This window comes from Typopeltis vanoorti, chromosome 23, assembly GCF_054136105.1.
Source record: "Typopeltis vanoorti isolate ZY-2024b chromosome 23, IOZ_Tvanoo_1.0, whole genome shotgun sequence".
Taxonomy (NCBI): Eukaryota; Metazoa; Arthropoda; class Arachnida; order Uropygi; family Thelyphonidae; genus Typopeltis; species Typopeltis vanoorti.
Genome location: NC_143571.1, coordinates 64,768,014 through 64,782,578, shown reverse-complemented (window position 1 = coordinate 64,782,578; position 14,565 = coordinate 64,768,014). Strand labels below are relative to the sequence as shown.

The window sequence follows — 14,565 nt, the reverse complement described above, 5'->3', positions numbered from 1 at the left end:
AGTTCTGTGAAATGCCAAACCAGACTTATGTTCTCTCTTTTTTTTTTACATCCTTTTGATGTTCGCTCATGCGGATTTCTCCTGATCTCCCCGTCTTGCCTACGTAGCAGATACCACAGGAACAGTGAATATTGTAAACTCCTAGTTTTTTCATTGGGTGATGTGAAGGTTTTGGAGGATGAAGAGATTTTGAATCTTTTCAAGTGTTAGGGAAGTCACTTTTATGTTGTAGAGAAGTTTGGCTAATTTATCTGTGACATTCTTCATATAAGGAAGGGTGGCTGCGTTCTTGAAGTCTTGTTTATTTAAGTTTCTTGTAGGTGCTGTATTGAGAATTTTCTTAATTAATTTAGTTTTGAAACCATTCAATTGTAGGATCTGTGTTAAGTATTGTATTTCTTCATTCCGCTTTTCTTCTGTACTGGGGATGCTGTATGCTTTATCCCTCAAGGTTTTTATGATGCCTATTTTTTTGTTTGGGGTGGTGGTGTGAGGTAGCATGAAGGAATCTTCCTGTGTTTGTCAGCTTTCTATAAATGGAAAATATAATCTGTTTTTTATTTCATTTATTTCTATAAGGATGTCTAGGAAATTAAGTTTTTTAGTTTCTTCTAGTTCCAGAGTAAATTTTAAGTCTGGTTTGCATTCCACACAACTTTTATTAGTCATGATGTACTCGGAACCTGCTTCTAGAAGACCATTCTTCAGACTCGCACACAAAACTAACTCCTAATGATGTTGTAGCTTACATAAAGTTAATAATCTCAGCAAACCTTTTCAAATTAAAAAAAAATATATATATATATTCAATGAAAATAGGCAGAAGCATTGAAAAAATATCAACTGCATTGTGAATGGAGAATCTATAAAACAAGTAAAACATTTCACCTACTTAGGCTCGATGTTTAGCAAAGATGGTAAATTAAATATGGAAATAGACAACAGAATCAATAAAGCTGGTATAGTAGGATGTCAGTGCTGGGTTAGAAATAAAACACTTGACCAAAGACTAGAGACTGCAGATACAAGAGTCCTGAGAAAGATTAGGGGCCTGAACAGATAGCATCAATAGCAATATATTAAAAACGAGGATATTAGAAAAGAACCTTTAGCATCCAGGAATGTGTTAGCAGAGCTAATCTCAGGTGGTATAGTCACTTAAACAGAATGAGAGAGAGATTAACAGAACAACTTTTCTTTGCCAGGTTGGCAGGAAAAATATAGGCGGATTGATATGGTAAAAAGCACCTTGATTGATTTGATTGATCTCATCCATCCCTTTAGGATGGGTAGAGTCCCCTAATGAGGAGTTCATGACGAAATTAATGCAGCTGGTTTGTCACTCCTTGCTGCATCCTCTAAGGGTAGTATTCATGACAGTAATCCGCGTGTGTTCACGGGGCCTGTTTTCCTGCTTGCGAGATGAAAACTCCCAGATAAACTGCCCTGCTGTCCACGCCTAAGACCAGCTAACTTAGCTATGGCTGAGGAAGATCCTTAAACTCTTCATGTTGTCGATGGGAATCAAACCTAGGACACTCCTTCCCCCAGGCATATGGTTGCGAAGGACAAAGCCACTAGGCTAACCACATGGACAAAAAAAAGAAAAAAGTGCCTTAGAAGATAGTAATATAAGATCTGATAATGGTGGAGTCTTGATAGGTAACATATTGATTTGGAGGAAAATTGTAGATAGGAAGTTAGTAGTGATGCAAGTTTTTCATGTAGTACTATCATATCCTGTACACCCCTTGAGGGGTAGATGTCAAGAATTTGATGATATATTCAAACTTTTGGTCTCCTGATGGGCCAAATAATATTAGTGAGTAGTTGGCGAAACTATTTTTGTTGCATCTGGAATCTAGTTACTAAACCCTTCCTTTCCCCCATGGCATTATCTTTTTGGCCTATATGTAGATGATGTCTTTAATAAATTGGAAATCTGATATAGGTTTCCAATGTATAAGTTTGGGAAACACTGCTGTAGGGAACTTGCCTACAGTTCCAACTGCTTGGTTCGAACCATTTGCATTATAAGTTTGAATCTGAATCATTTGAACCATGCAGTCATAGCTTTCTGCTATGACTGCATGACTAAATTTCATTGATCTCATTAAACTTTTTTTTTTTTTTTTCATAATTTTTGTTTCTACTCTATGTATGTTGCTAGGTCGAATGATTAGCATAACCACTTTGAATCTAAAGGCTGCAGGTTCAAATTCTGCTGTGGGCATGGATGTTTGTGATGTCCTTCATTCATTGAAACACACACACGCACACACTCTCTCCCTCCCTCCCTCCCTCCCTCCCTCCCTCCCTCCCTCCCTCCCTCCCTCCCTCCCTCCCTCCCATGGTGGTCTGGGAGAGTGTATATTATCTGGGTTACCATAGGAGAAGTAGATTCAACCTTCTCCCCATTATGGGAAAGGCCTTCTGTCAGCAATGAGGGAGATCAGAGGCTGAAACAATACAATATGTATATTGGATTCAAACTAATGTCTTTAATAATTAAAAAAATGTTTGTTTGTCATTTATTATAACGAAGCAACTGTTAAGCAAATAAATACTTTCATGATTATGCATATTATGAAACTTATAGCTCTTCTCCCATATCGTCTTTGCCCAAGAGGAGGGTATGTCTGTGTTACTAAAATTTTAAAAGGGGTGCCCATATACTGAAAGTTTGGGAAACACTGCTGTAGGGAATTAACATCTTGCAACAGGTAAAGTCTCAAATAATGGAAAATGGGAAAAATTGTTCTAGTGTACAAAGGGGGGGGGATGACTGAGGCAGCAAATTACAGGCCAATTTATGTGCCTCAGCTTTGTGGTTAAGGTGTTACAAAATTAAGGCTAGGATTCAGAACTGAGTTGATAATAGCATTACTCTCTATAATGGTCAGCATAATAAGTTTGTTAAGGGGCAGTTATGTTTTAGCAATCTCCTTATGCACTACAGCCAGACGACAAATTCACTGGATAAGGGCAATGCATGTATAGTGGTATGCTTAGAATTTTCAAAGGGCATTGATAGATTATTGCCACCTGACAAGCTGGTAACTAATTTGAGGCAGATGAGATTGGATAAGAGACTAGGTTAGATAGGTGATTAGTTGTCAAGTAGCTGTCAGCAGGTCTTATATGGGGAAGAGGGGTATCCTAAAAGAGGCATGATCAGACTCCTGCAGTGAAGCTCAAATAAAAAATAATTTCTGTAGAATATCTTTTTTTTTTATAAAAAATCTTTAAATATCCTATCTATCTGCGTTTTAAATTCTGATTAAATACAGAAGACAACTATATGGCCATTCTAAACTTATATAATATGTGTTAAAAAAAAAAAAAAAAAAAGATTATCTCTCAATCTCTGTTTTGGGACCAATATTGTCTAATTTGTATGTTATTGGGACAGGCTTAACTGGAGATATGCAGCTGTTTGCTGATGATGATGCAATGTTTGAAAGAACTATGAGCAGCAGAGTAGATGTTGTGGCCTTGCAGGAGGATCTCAATAGACTTTGTGAGCAAGCAAATGGAGATATCAATTTAATATTGCAGTGAGTCTTGAAATTTCATTGGGATGCAGAATATACAGTTAATGGGAAATTTTTGAAAGAGGTGGAAGAGATAAGAGAGCTGGACAGAATTGAAGTTTAGGAATCACATTGCTAAAATTGTGTTGTACCCTCACCTTACTCTATATCTAACCTTTTAGTTATAGTCAGTCATGGAGAGTAAGATAATATTTATATATAATTTTTGTTTAATGGTTGGCTACAATATTTGATTCCTACATGTGATGGTGCATTGACTTCAAAGATCAACATGTTGTGCATTTCAAAGAATGAAGCTCAAATATAAAAGAATTTTCTGTAGAATAACATTTCTTAAAAAAGTGATCTCTAAATATCTTATCTGCTTCTTAAATTCTGATTAAATACGAAAGACAACTATATGTCCATTGTAAACTTATGTGTTCAAAAAAAAAATAAAGATCATCTCTCATTCTCATAGTTAAATTCAATTCTGAGGGAACAGCATTAAGTATCACACAGAAACTTGTATAGCATTCAGCTAAAAGTTCTGTCATTTCTCTTGACTACGTGGGAACTTTCTGTCTTCCTTTATTTCATTGTTTTTACTCGTGCATTCAAAATTCTTTAGAATACAATAAAAGTTAAAGAGCTCACTTGACTAATATATTTCTGTGTGTGTATGTGTGTTTGTTTATTTTTTTCTATGAAGCAAATTTTGTTAAACACATCTTTCTTTCATTTTGCTCAAGTAGGCATGAAGAATAATTGCTGCTCTGACAATAAAGATACATTTAATTGAACAGTTCCAAAGGTATATCCTATAAAAAGAACTTTACTGTAGATATTTCATCTTGCTTCATGAAACATATACTACTTGCTTTTCATTAAGCACATAACATTCTCACTAATTAATTTCACAATTCCTCCTTTTAGAGTAGATAAAGATGCATATAAAAACTTTTCCTAGATATGGCATATAAAAACTTTTCCTAGATCACAGAACTTAACTCAGTAGCTTATTCCTTCTATCCAGCTCTCCTCTCTTGCTTACTTCTTGGTTGATTGCTAGTGTTCCTGTTACTTTGTAATAGCTGTACTAAACTTACAAAACCAATGTGCATGTCCTTTATCGAGATTCACTGTGAAATTCTAGTGACAACATGGCATAGTGTACGGCAGAGGAACACTATTATTAACAAACATACAGTAATATATATATGCATTGCTATTTCTATGTAAATCTGTAAGGATTATAACTTAAATATGTTTCCTTTGTTATACTATATGGCATTATCTGGTAATACTAATGTATACCATAGTCCCCCCCCCCTTATCTGTGGGTTTGCTACCTGTGGTTTCAGTTATCTGCATTTCCATTATTGTTCTTCACCAAGCTTTTCTTCCACAATCCTTCTGAACTTTCTCAAGTATACTTGCATATATATTACCAGGAACACTCAGTAGAGAAATATCTCTGTAATTCTCACATTCAGTTTTATTTCCCTTTTTATATACGGGTACTATGAGAGCTCTGCTCCAATCATCTGGAATTTGTCCCTCTGTCCAGGCCTTCTGAACTATGCAGTACAGCCACTGTAAGACTTTTATACCTCCATACTTGAGCATTTCTGGTCGAATATCATCTACTCCTGCTGCCTTCTCAAATTTCAGGCCTTTGATTGCTTTTTCTACTTCAAGTATAGATATATATTCCTGACTACATGTCTGTTGAGTGTTTTTTTATCACTGTTCTGTCATTACTGCTTGTATCATTTAGCAATTTTTCGAAGTAATTACTCCATACTTCAAGGATATCTATTTTTCCAGTTTTCATGTCACCTTTATCATCTCTAATTCCTTTTACACTGTTTCCTCCATTTCTGAGCTTCTTCAACAACCTCCAGAATATCTTACCACTTTCTTGATATTTATTTTCTATGTTCTTACCGAAGTCTTCTCATGACTTTTGTTGCTAGTTTTACACAGTGTTTAGCTTTCTTACATTTGTCTCTGTATTCTGTAAGAGTAAAAGCTGACTTATTTGCCAGGAACTTTTGATATGCTTTCTTCTTTTCTTTCACTGCCTCTTTAACTTCCTGTGTCCACCATGGAGTTCTTATTTTTCTATCCTTACAATCTCACCACATGCCTCTCTTCCTGAATCTATCAGTGTTTTGTTCAGGGCTTGCCACTGAATCCCCAAGGTTCCTATTTATGAAATTTACACTCAGTATATATAACATAAAACAAAAAAACTAACTAATAAGTAAATCATGATTATGTGAGATTTTTACAGTAAGAACATCACAATAGGTTATGGCAATGAAAATAGCTCACAGGAAGTAATCCTGTGAGCTATCCTGGCTACTTCAGCAATATGCCCTCTAAACTTCAGCTCTCTATTTACTACCTGTAAATCCCTAGCTTCATCCATTTCCTGAGGTACAATTCTCTCAAGCTTATTTAAATTATCCCTGAAGCTCTGTACATCACCTTGATTAATTATTACTTTCTCAACTTTCATCATCAGCAGGAAATAACTGAATATCTCCCTTCAAATTATTTCCTTTTTAATTATGACACAACAGCATATATTAATTTTTGATATCTGTCCATTCGCCATCCTTTTATCCACATCACCCGTTTCCTATCCATTGCCATTTGTTGCAGTTTGCGTAACAAAGTTCCATGTGGTATCCTGTCAAACGTCTTTGCAAAATCCAGCAGTATTGTTGTGTAGCCATTCCCTTTATCCAACTCATTTATCACTCTGTTATAAAAAGTTAGCAGATTACTAAGGCATGACCCACCCTTCACAAAAGTATGCTGCCGCTCATAGAGTATCATTCTTATCCACCCATTCCTGAATTCTCTTTTTGATGAACTTTTTCAGTACTGTACTAGTACTCTTGAGATACTAATTGGTCTCTAATTATTTGCTACAGACTTAGATTCTCCTTTATGCAAAGGAATTATTTTGGCTTCGTTCCACTCTCTTTGGACTTTGCCAGAGCTAAGACTTAAACAGTTTAGTTAAAAGACACCACCAATTCCCCTGCACATTCTCATAAAATGCAAGCCCACAGCTGTATTTGTATTCAGATTCTGCAATATAATAAATATTTCCCTTCCAATTCTTCAACCTCTGTTCTCACATCAGTCCCTGTCACCTTTGTCATAATAGTATCTTCACTTGGATGATATATCCTTGCAAAATGATCACTCAATAGCTCAACAATTTTGTCTGTTTCCGTTACCTATTTATCATCTGCACTAATTAAAGTCATCCTTTTATAGTCATTCATCCTCCTAAATATTTGCCACATAATGAAAAAACTCTTTGGGATTTCCCTGCATCTGTTTGGCTAATTTCTTCTCATAATCTGATTTTACCTTCCTTAACATGCTAATCACCTTTCTCTTTATACACCCTTGACAATATTTTCTTTGTTTGCAGCTCATGCTTAATGATACTGCTTATCTGTGTAACTCTACCTAATTTACACTCCTGATTTTGGGTATACAGTGTGATATTGTTTCCTCCAGACTATTCCCCATGCACTGTGAACATCCTTCCCTTGCAGATTTTTATGCCATGGTACTGCTTCAAGCTGCTTAGTAGTGCCACATATACCCCTTAACTGGAATTTCCACATGTTTTGCTACCTCCTAAGTCAAGACCACACGATCACTTTCCCCAGTGAGTCCAACAGTGCAACCATCTTAGCTGTGGACATCTCTACTGATTCTATAACATGATCCAATGATTTTGTACCACGAGTCTTCATTCTGCTTCAAGTAATTATCTCTAAGTAAGTGTATAAATTCCATTTTCTTCCTGCCATGTGATCATTTCTCCTTCCAATCTGTCTCTAAAGTTGAAGTCTCCCATAATAATTATTTGACTTGCACTTATTGTACTAATCTGCTGATGCATATCTTCCACATTATTGCTGGCACCCCCTGGACTATAGTAGCAACCAATTTTATATTTTTCTCTGTTGGCCTCAATCTCACATCAGGGTATCTCAAAAGAACTGCCATCTGCTATCATCAGCAATACCACACCGCCTGTCCTGTCTACTCTATCCTCCCTGAAAATACTAACTCCATCATATTCTGTTCCAGTAACTACATCATGTGCTATTAGCCAAGTCTCACTAATGCTTATAACATTTGGCAAGGTTGCACTAACCAATGCCAAAAACTCCTCCTCTTGTTCCTGATAATTAGTACACCGATATCCAAAACCTAAGGATGAACACTATTTCTGATGATTACAGCCACATATTCAGATGAATCAGCTTGTGGTAGTTTGTATAACTGACAGTTTCAAGTGGAAAGCAGGTACATATTCAAATTTTCAAATCACATGCAAAAGAATTTTGTAGTAGCACTTAACAGGATAAAAGGCTGCTCTAAGCAAATTGTGTTTGAAGGAATAAAGTTGGAAACTTGGATGTCTTGTAATGTCTCAAAGACATCGTCTAGATGATTTCATGCAAGGAAGAATTATTGGAAAGCTTGAAGAAGGCTGCAAACTTTGTTGTTGTGGTTCCTGAAAAATACATCTTACAGATACTCAATGAATTTCTGCTTTGTTCTGCACCTAATCCATTTGTAGTATTTGAATACTGTTGGTTCCACTGCCTTTTGGAATCAACTATATACTGAGCCACTAATCCCAAAAGTGTATAAGGCTCTATAATCTGGAAATGAAATTTTAATTAGAAATATGCATAGTACGAATCTGTTGATAAACAAAATGATGAGTAAGAAATATAATACTCAATAAAATTTTGTTTTCTGATACAAGATTTGGATATTCACAATTTGTTTATAAATTATTTGGCCTATATTTTATTTGCTGCTTAGCTATTTGTACTGTGGTAATTGCATGCAGTCACTCTTAGTCATTCAAAGTTTATGAATATTAGTTAATGTTACTAATAATTGTTAATTGGTAAATATATAATTTTTTTGTTATATAAAAGGAATCTTTAAGAACAGCACTTGCTATGGGAGCAGATCGTGCCATCCATGTTGAAATAGATGAAAAGACTTATCAGTCTGTTCAGCCAATTCATATATCAAAAATTCTTGCAAAATTAGCACAGGAAGAAAAAGTTGACATTGTAATATTAGGTAAACAGGTATGTATTTAGCATTTTGTAAATCAAAATATGGCAAACTTCTTGTGTTGTCTAGAAATGTATATTTTTTAAACTCCATAACGTATACTGATTGTGTAACAGTGACGCAATTTCAACAACAAGAGAACTGTTAAGTCCATTCAGTTTTCTTGCTGTTATTAATCTGATAAAGTTGATTTATATGTTTTGAAGTGATGAAAACTGTTAAGGACTTATATAATTATTAAGGAACTTTTATTAGTCATACACTAGAGATTAATCTGACTAGTTTTGCAAACACTTATCTTACAGCTTCATCAGGGCTTTATGGAAGAAATGAAGAAAATAGTTGATGTTAAAAAAAAAAAATAATAAATCATTAGAGCACAGTTCAACTTACAGCATGTGTCAGCTGTCTCTCTCTGTAGAGTTTGTTGATAATTGTTGGAGAACTTAATCTGATGTCAAAAAGATCTGATTAGAGATTTCTAGAAATCATGATTTATTTAGGAAAAATGTTTTCTTTTCTTCTGAATAGGGTATGTTGGCCAGTCAACAATGCGATATGTAGTTGTAGTATGGTTAGCTAGCATGTTCTTTCATTCTCACTTCAAAACTTCAGTTCTGTCATATGTAATTCATGGTTAAGAATTTAGGGAGAGACAACACACGTGTTAAAATAATTACTTGACTTAATATTAGGAAAGTAAAATTCCTAATATTACTCCTAATTCCTAATAATATTTTCTAATGTTAAGTAAAGTAATTATATTAACATGTGTGTTGTGTCTCCCTAAATTCTTAATCATGAATGCTGACCACCGTGTAACCTTAAAAGAAAGAACTGTCATATGTAAGCAAAACCACAGGATCATGGTATCCTGTAAATACTTGATTGCTTGTAGAATGTAACACTGCCCTTCATAGATCTGAGAAGGCTATGAATGGTTTGATTGGTTTGAAAGCTACTCAACTGTTGTGTTCTTTGAGAAGGGCAGCAATCTTGATTGACACATTACCAATATATGGGATGGAAATCAAGTCCATGTACTGGATTGGTTTCGAAGAGGAGGATTATCTGAAAATATTTTGTTGACTACTTGTTGAGTATACATTAAAAACCAATGTGGATGATGATGAAAAGGTGAGTCACAAATATATATCCATCAGACATTCCTGTCAGCCTGAACATAGCTTCTCTGTTTACTAACATTCCAGTTGAAGTGTTAGACCTAATTGAAGATCTTTTCTCACTGAAGTACTAAACTGTTTGAACATTTTCTTACTCTGGAAAACCCCTAAAGAAATGCTATCATCTTTTTTTTTTGTGATTAGAGCATTTAGGAAGAAAAGTTTATCTTCTTTCTCTAATTCTAATGAGGAGGCTGTTGTAAGGCAGAAAAGTCATGCTCCCAAAGTAAGAAAATGTCATCAACATACTTCCCACCAGATGTAGGCTTCACTATAGTTGGAGCCAGATAACATTATTTTTATTATTTTATTTTTATATTGATTGATCTCAATATAAAACCTTCCAACTAGGAAGGTATTCCTTTGTTGCAGGAATACTTGCCAGAGCCCCTTTTGTGGAAACCAGCCACATACCGGAAGGCAGGGTTGACTTGACAGGGAGAGGCTGTATATCCCTGCCCATTAGTGGTCTAGTATATGTCTTAGTTTTCCATGAATGGATCAGTAGATGGGGGGGGGGGACAATCCATTGCCAATCTGTAAAAACCCATTGTTCCACCAAAAGAAGGTAGACTGGAGATAATGTTCAAACAATTTAGTGATTTCCATTGAGAAAAGATCTTTAATTAGATCTGACACTTCATTAATGGGGATGTTAGTGAACAGAGAAACTATATCTAGACTAGCAGGAATGTCTGCTAGTCTTAAATTGTCAACATTTGACAATTTAAAATAAAATGGGTAGAATTTTTGATATGAGTGAGTTTCTAATGTGATGATTTTATAAATAGACTAGCTGCATGTTTAGATAATAAATAAGTCAGTCAGCTATATCATCCACATACCATCCACAGTCGATTTTAATGGAATATTATTCTTTTGGATCCAAAAGAATAATATTCCATTTTTGTATCAATCAGGTGGCTAGTTAGGCATGTTCTGGTGTCATTCATTTTTGTTTTTCATGTGGTCCATGTAGGATTGTGGTCACGATTTAAGTGTATGGACCAAATTAATTAAGAAGAGAAGCTTTCTTTCAGTTTTTCAAAAACACATACCAGGCATTTGTCGCCATGTGAAGACCATTAATTTTTAAGTGTATTTTACAAGTATAAAAACTTATATAAATATTAGAGAACTCTTATTAGTTTTTGCAATAATACACTAGAGATTATTCCAAACTGACTGGTTTCAGTTTTGATTGATTTCTAGATTTATTTTGAAGAGCAAAATTGTTCTTCTAAACCACTTCTGAATAACTGCCGTAGATTCTTTGATTTGTCTAGGGAAAAAAAAAGTTTTCCCGTAAATAGGACATGATGGATGTATCCTACTTAACAGTGTGGATTTGTGATTGAACTATGGTCAACTAGTTAAAACTTCTTTCTTCTTGTACTCCATATCACATACTACTTGAACTGCCATATTCGTTCTTTCGCTTCAAACCTCAGTCATGCCTATGTAAGCAAGACCATAGGATAATGGTATCCTATAAATACCTGGATGCTTGTAGAAGGGAATACTGTCATTCAGAGATCTGAGGAGGCTAGGATAATATGGATTGGTTTGAAAGCTACTTGAATGTTGTGTTCTTTGAGATGGGTAGCAGTCTTGATTGAGAAATTACCAAATCATTGCAAATCATGCTGTTGACTGGGATACATTTGCAATGCCCTATTTAGAAGAAAACCTTTCTAGACAAATCAGAGAATCTGCAGAAGTTGTTCACTCATTGTCCTGTTACAGAAACCAAGGGGTTCTGTTTTAGTGATGTCTGGAAATCACTACTCACTTCTCCAACAATTAACTATAAACTCTGTAGAGAGACAGCTAACACATGGCATATTTCATTGTAGTCATGTCTAATTTACATTGAATTGTGCATTTCTAACGATTTATTTAGTTTTTTAACAACTGCTTTCTTCATTTTTCTTTCATAAAAAAGCCTTGATGAAGCTATCAGATAGGTGTTTGCAAAACTAGTTAGTTAGCGTTGAATAATCTTTGGTGTATTATTGCAACAACTAGTTTCCCAATGTGTAATAACAGTTTATCATAAAATACAATTAAAACTGATAATGACACTTGTTCATGTAGAATTTCATTTGTGAGTGCACCCTCTGAATTTGTAGCAGGTGCAAAAATCCATTCATGTATACTTAGCTACAGCAAAAACATTGCTCCATACTGTGATAAATCTAATGAATTTTTGCACCTGCTGTGTCTTTAGTCCATTATATATATATATTATTGCATACTGTTCCTCTTCAGTACATACAGCCAGCAGAACAACCAAGTTCACATGACTAAGTAGCAGTGAGACCTTTGTGTTTACAAATGTATGCATTTAGCACTGGAATCATTCTAAAAAAAAATTTAAGTATTGCAGATACTTTTTGACTTGACTTTATGCAATCAACTCTCATTATATCAAATACTACTATAACAAACTTGCCTAAAGTTAAAAAAATTCACTATAGCGAACTGCACCATAAGAAATTATTCTTATGAGTTTGTTATAGTGAGAGTGAACAATATTTGTTTGTCTTCACCTGACACCAAAGAACTTCGGTTATGTTGGCTTTTCTGATCATTCTGAATCACTACCCTGAAATCATACTGATCTTCAACGTGATCAGCAGAACGGACATATATTTCTGAGAAGTGTTCAGCCTGGATTATAGTTTCGTGCATGTGCGCGTGCAGTTATTTGTGACAGGCAATCATAAATCATTGCAGACATCTGATCATTTTCTGGATTCAGTGTATCAACAGATATCTGTTATAAAATCTGTATCAACAGATTTTATAACTGTGCTCTAATTTGACCACAGAAGTCTGATTCATCTATATATACAATTTTTGCAGTGGTGCTTTCTCCCTACTTAAAATTATCCTGTCATGCTTATAGGTAGAAATTATAGCTGAGATTGCTTAATGGTCAAAGCTAGATAACTGGGAGGAAATTTCTACATACATAACCTTTAAGGAATGAAGAGAACTAACTAGAGCTTCTGATTTAATGTCCAATTTTCATTTCATGTGGTGAATCCTCTGAGTAGGTATCCACTGTATACTGAATGAATGGGCTGGAAACTTGGGAGTTGACTGACAAAATTGGTGAAGTTGTCTGCAAGAAGAGAAAAATCAAAACTCCATGGTATCCAGAAGAAGTTAGAGGAAGTCCTGGTAAAGAAGAAATCCTTTTGAAAGTTCCTAGCAAGTAAGTTGACAAATGCCCTAAGAGAATACAGAAAAAAATGTAAGAGTTATGTTTAGTTAAACAAGTCATTGAAAGACAGGTAAAAATATAGAAAAATATGAGGAAGGAAGAAACTATGAAAATATTAATTTTAAAATTAATTCAAATTAAAAATAATTTCAAAAACTGAACTAGAACCCCAAAACATAGATTCTTGTGTTGTCTAGCACACTTTATTCCCCTCATACATTTTGGAAAATTATGGAGACAACTACTGTGTTTGAGTAAAACTTTAGTTTAGTATAAACCAAAATCCACATTCGACGTTTCGACCTTTATATCAAGGTCATCTTCTGGAGCATATATACTATATACAGAGAAACAAGCTGCATTATAATCTACTTGGTTTGTTAAAGTTACTGACCAACCGTTACAACAATTATTGGCCTGACCTCTGGTGGGAAAAAAAAAATTACTACATCAACGCTAGAGTCCTGTTATTAATATTATCTATTGGTTGTAAAATTATATTGGGAGCAGCAACAAGTCTATATATATATATATATATATATATATATGATTCTACATATAAACCTTATACATATTATATATATTATACATATAAATATATATAAAGATTATACATATGCATTTAATTATACATATAAACATATATAAAGATTATACATATGCATTTAATTATACATATAAACATATATAAAGATTATACATATGCATTTAATTATACATATAAACATATATAAAGATTATACATATGCATTTAATTATACATATAAACATATATAAAGATTATACATATGCATTTAATTATACATATAAACATATATAAAGATTATACATATGCATTTAATTATACATATATAAAGATTATACATATGCATTTAATTATACATATATAAAGATTATACATATGCATTTAATTATACATATAAACATATATAAAGATTATACATATGCATTTAATTATACATATAAACATATATAAAGATTATACATATGCATTTAATTATACATATAAACATATATAAAGATTATACATATGCATTTAATTATACATATAAACATATATAAAGATTATACATATGCATTTAATTATACATATAAACATATATAAAGATTATACATATGCATTTAATTATACATATAACATATATAAAGATTATACATATGCATTTAATTATACATATAAACATATATAAAGATTATACATATGCATTTAATTATACATATAAACATATACAAAGATTATACATATAAACACCATGATTATACATATACATTTCAACCAGTTGGTATGGGATGGTTTCCAATACTAGCTGAAGGTTGCCTAATGTCCTGAAGTATGCTGGATACTAAATATTAAGTAGGTTGAATGTGTGCAATCCAGATTCTTGAAAATTTCATGCCACCATTATTGTTGATATTTGGGTGGTTTATCAGAATTTCGCAGGCTTCCTTCAATTTTCTTTCATACCGGTTTTTG

At 33.7% G+C, this 14,565-nt stretch overlaps 1 protein-coding gene across 1 annotated transcript in view; it reads left to right on the top strand.

Moving 5' to 3' along the window:
• Etfb (Electron transfer flavoprotein beta subunit) overlaps nucleotides 1-14,565 on the top strand; it is a 98,444-nt gene that overhangs the window by 20,152 nt on the left and 63,727 nt on the right. The window contains exon 3 of the mRNA XM_090412766.1: nucleotides 8,531-8,689. Coding sequence (XP_090268892.1) covers nucleotides 8,531-8,689 — 159 coding nt within the window. The remainder of the gene's footprint in view (nucleotides 1-8,530; nucleotides 8,690-14,565) is intronic.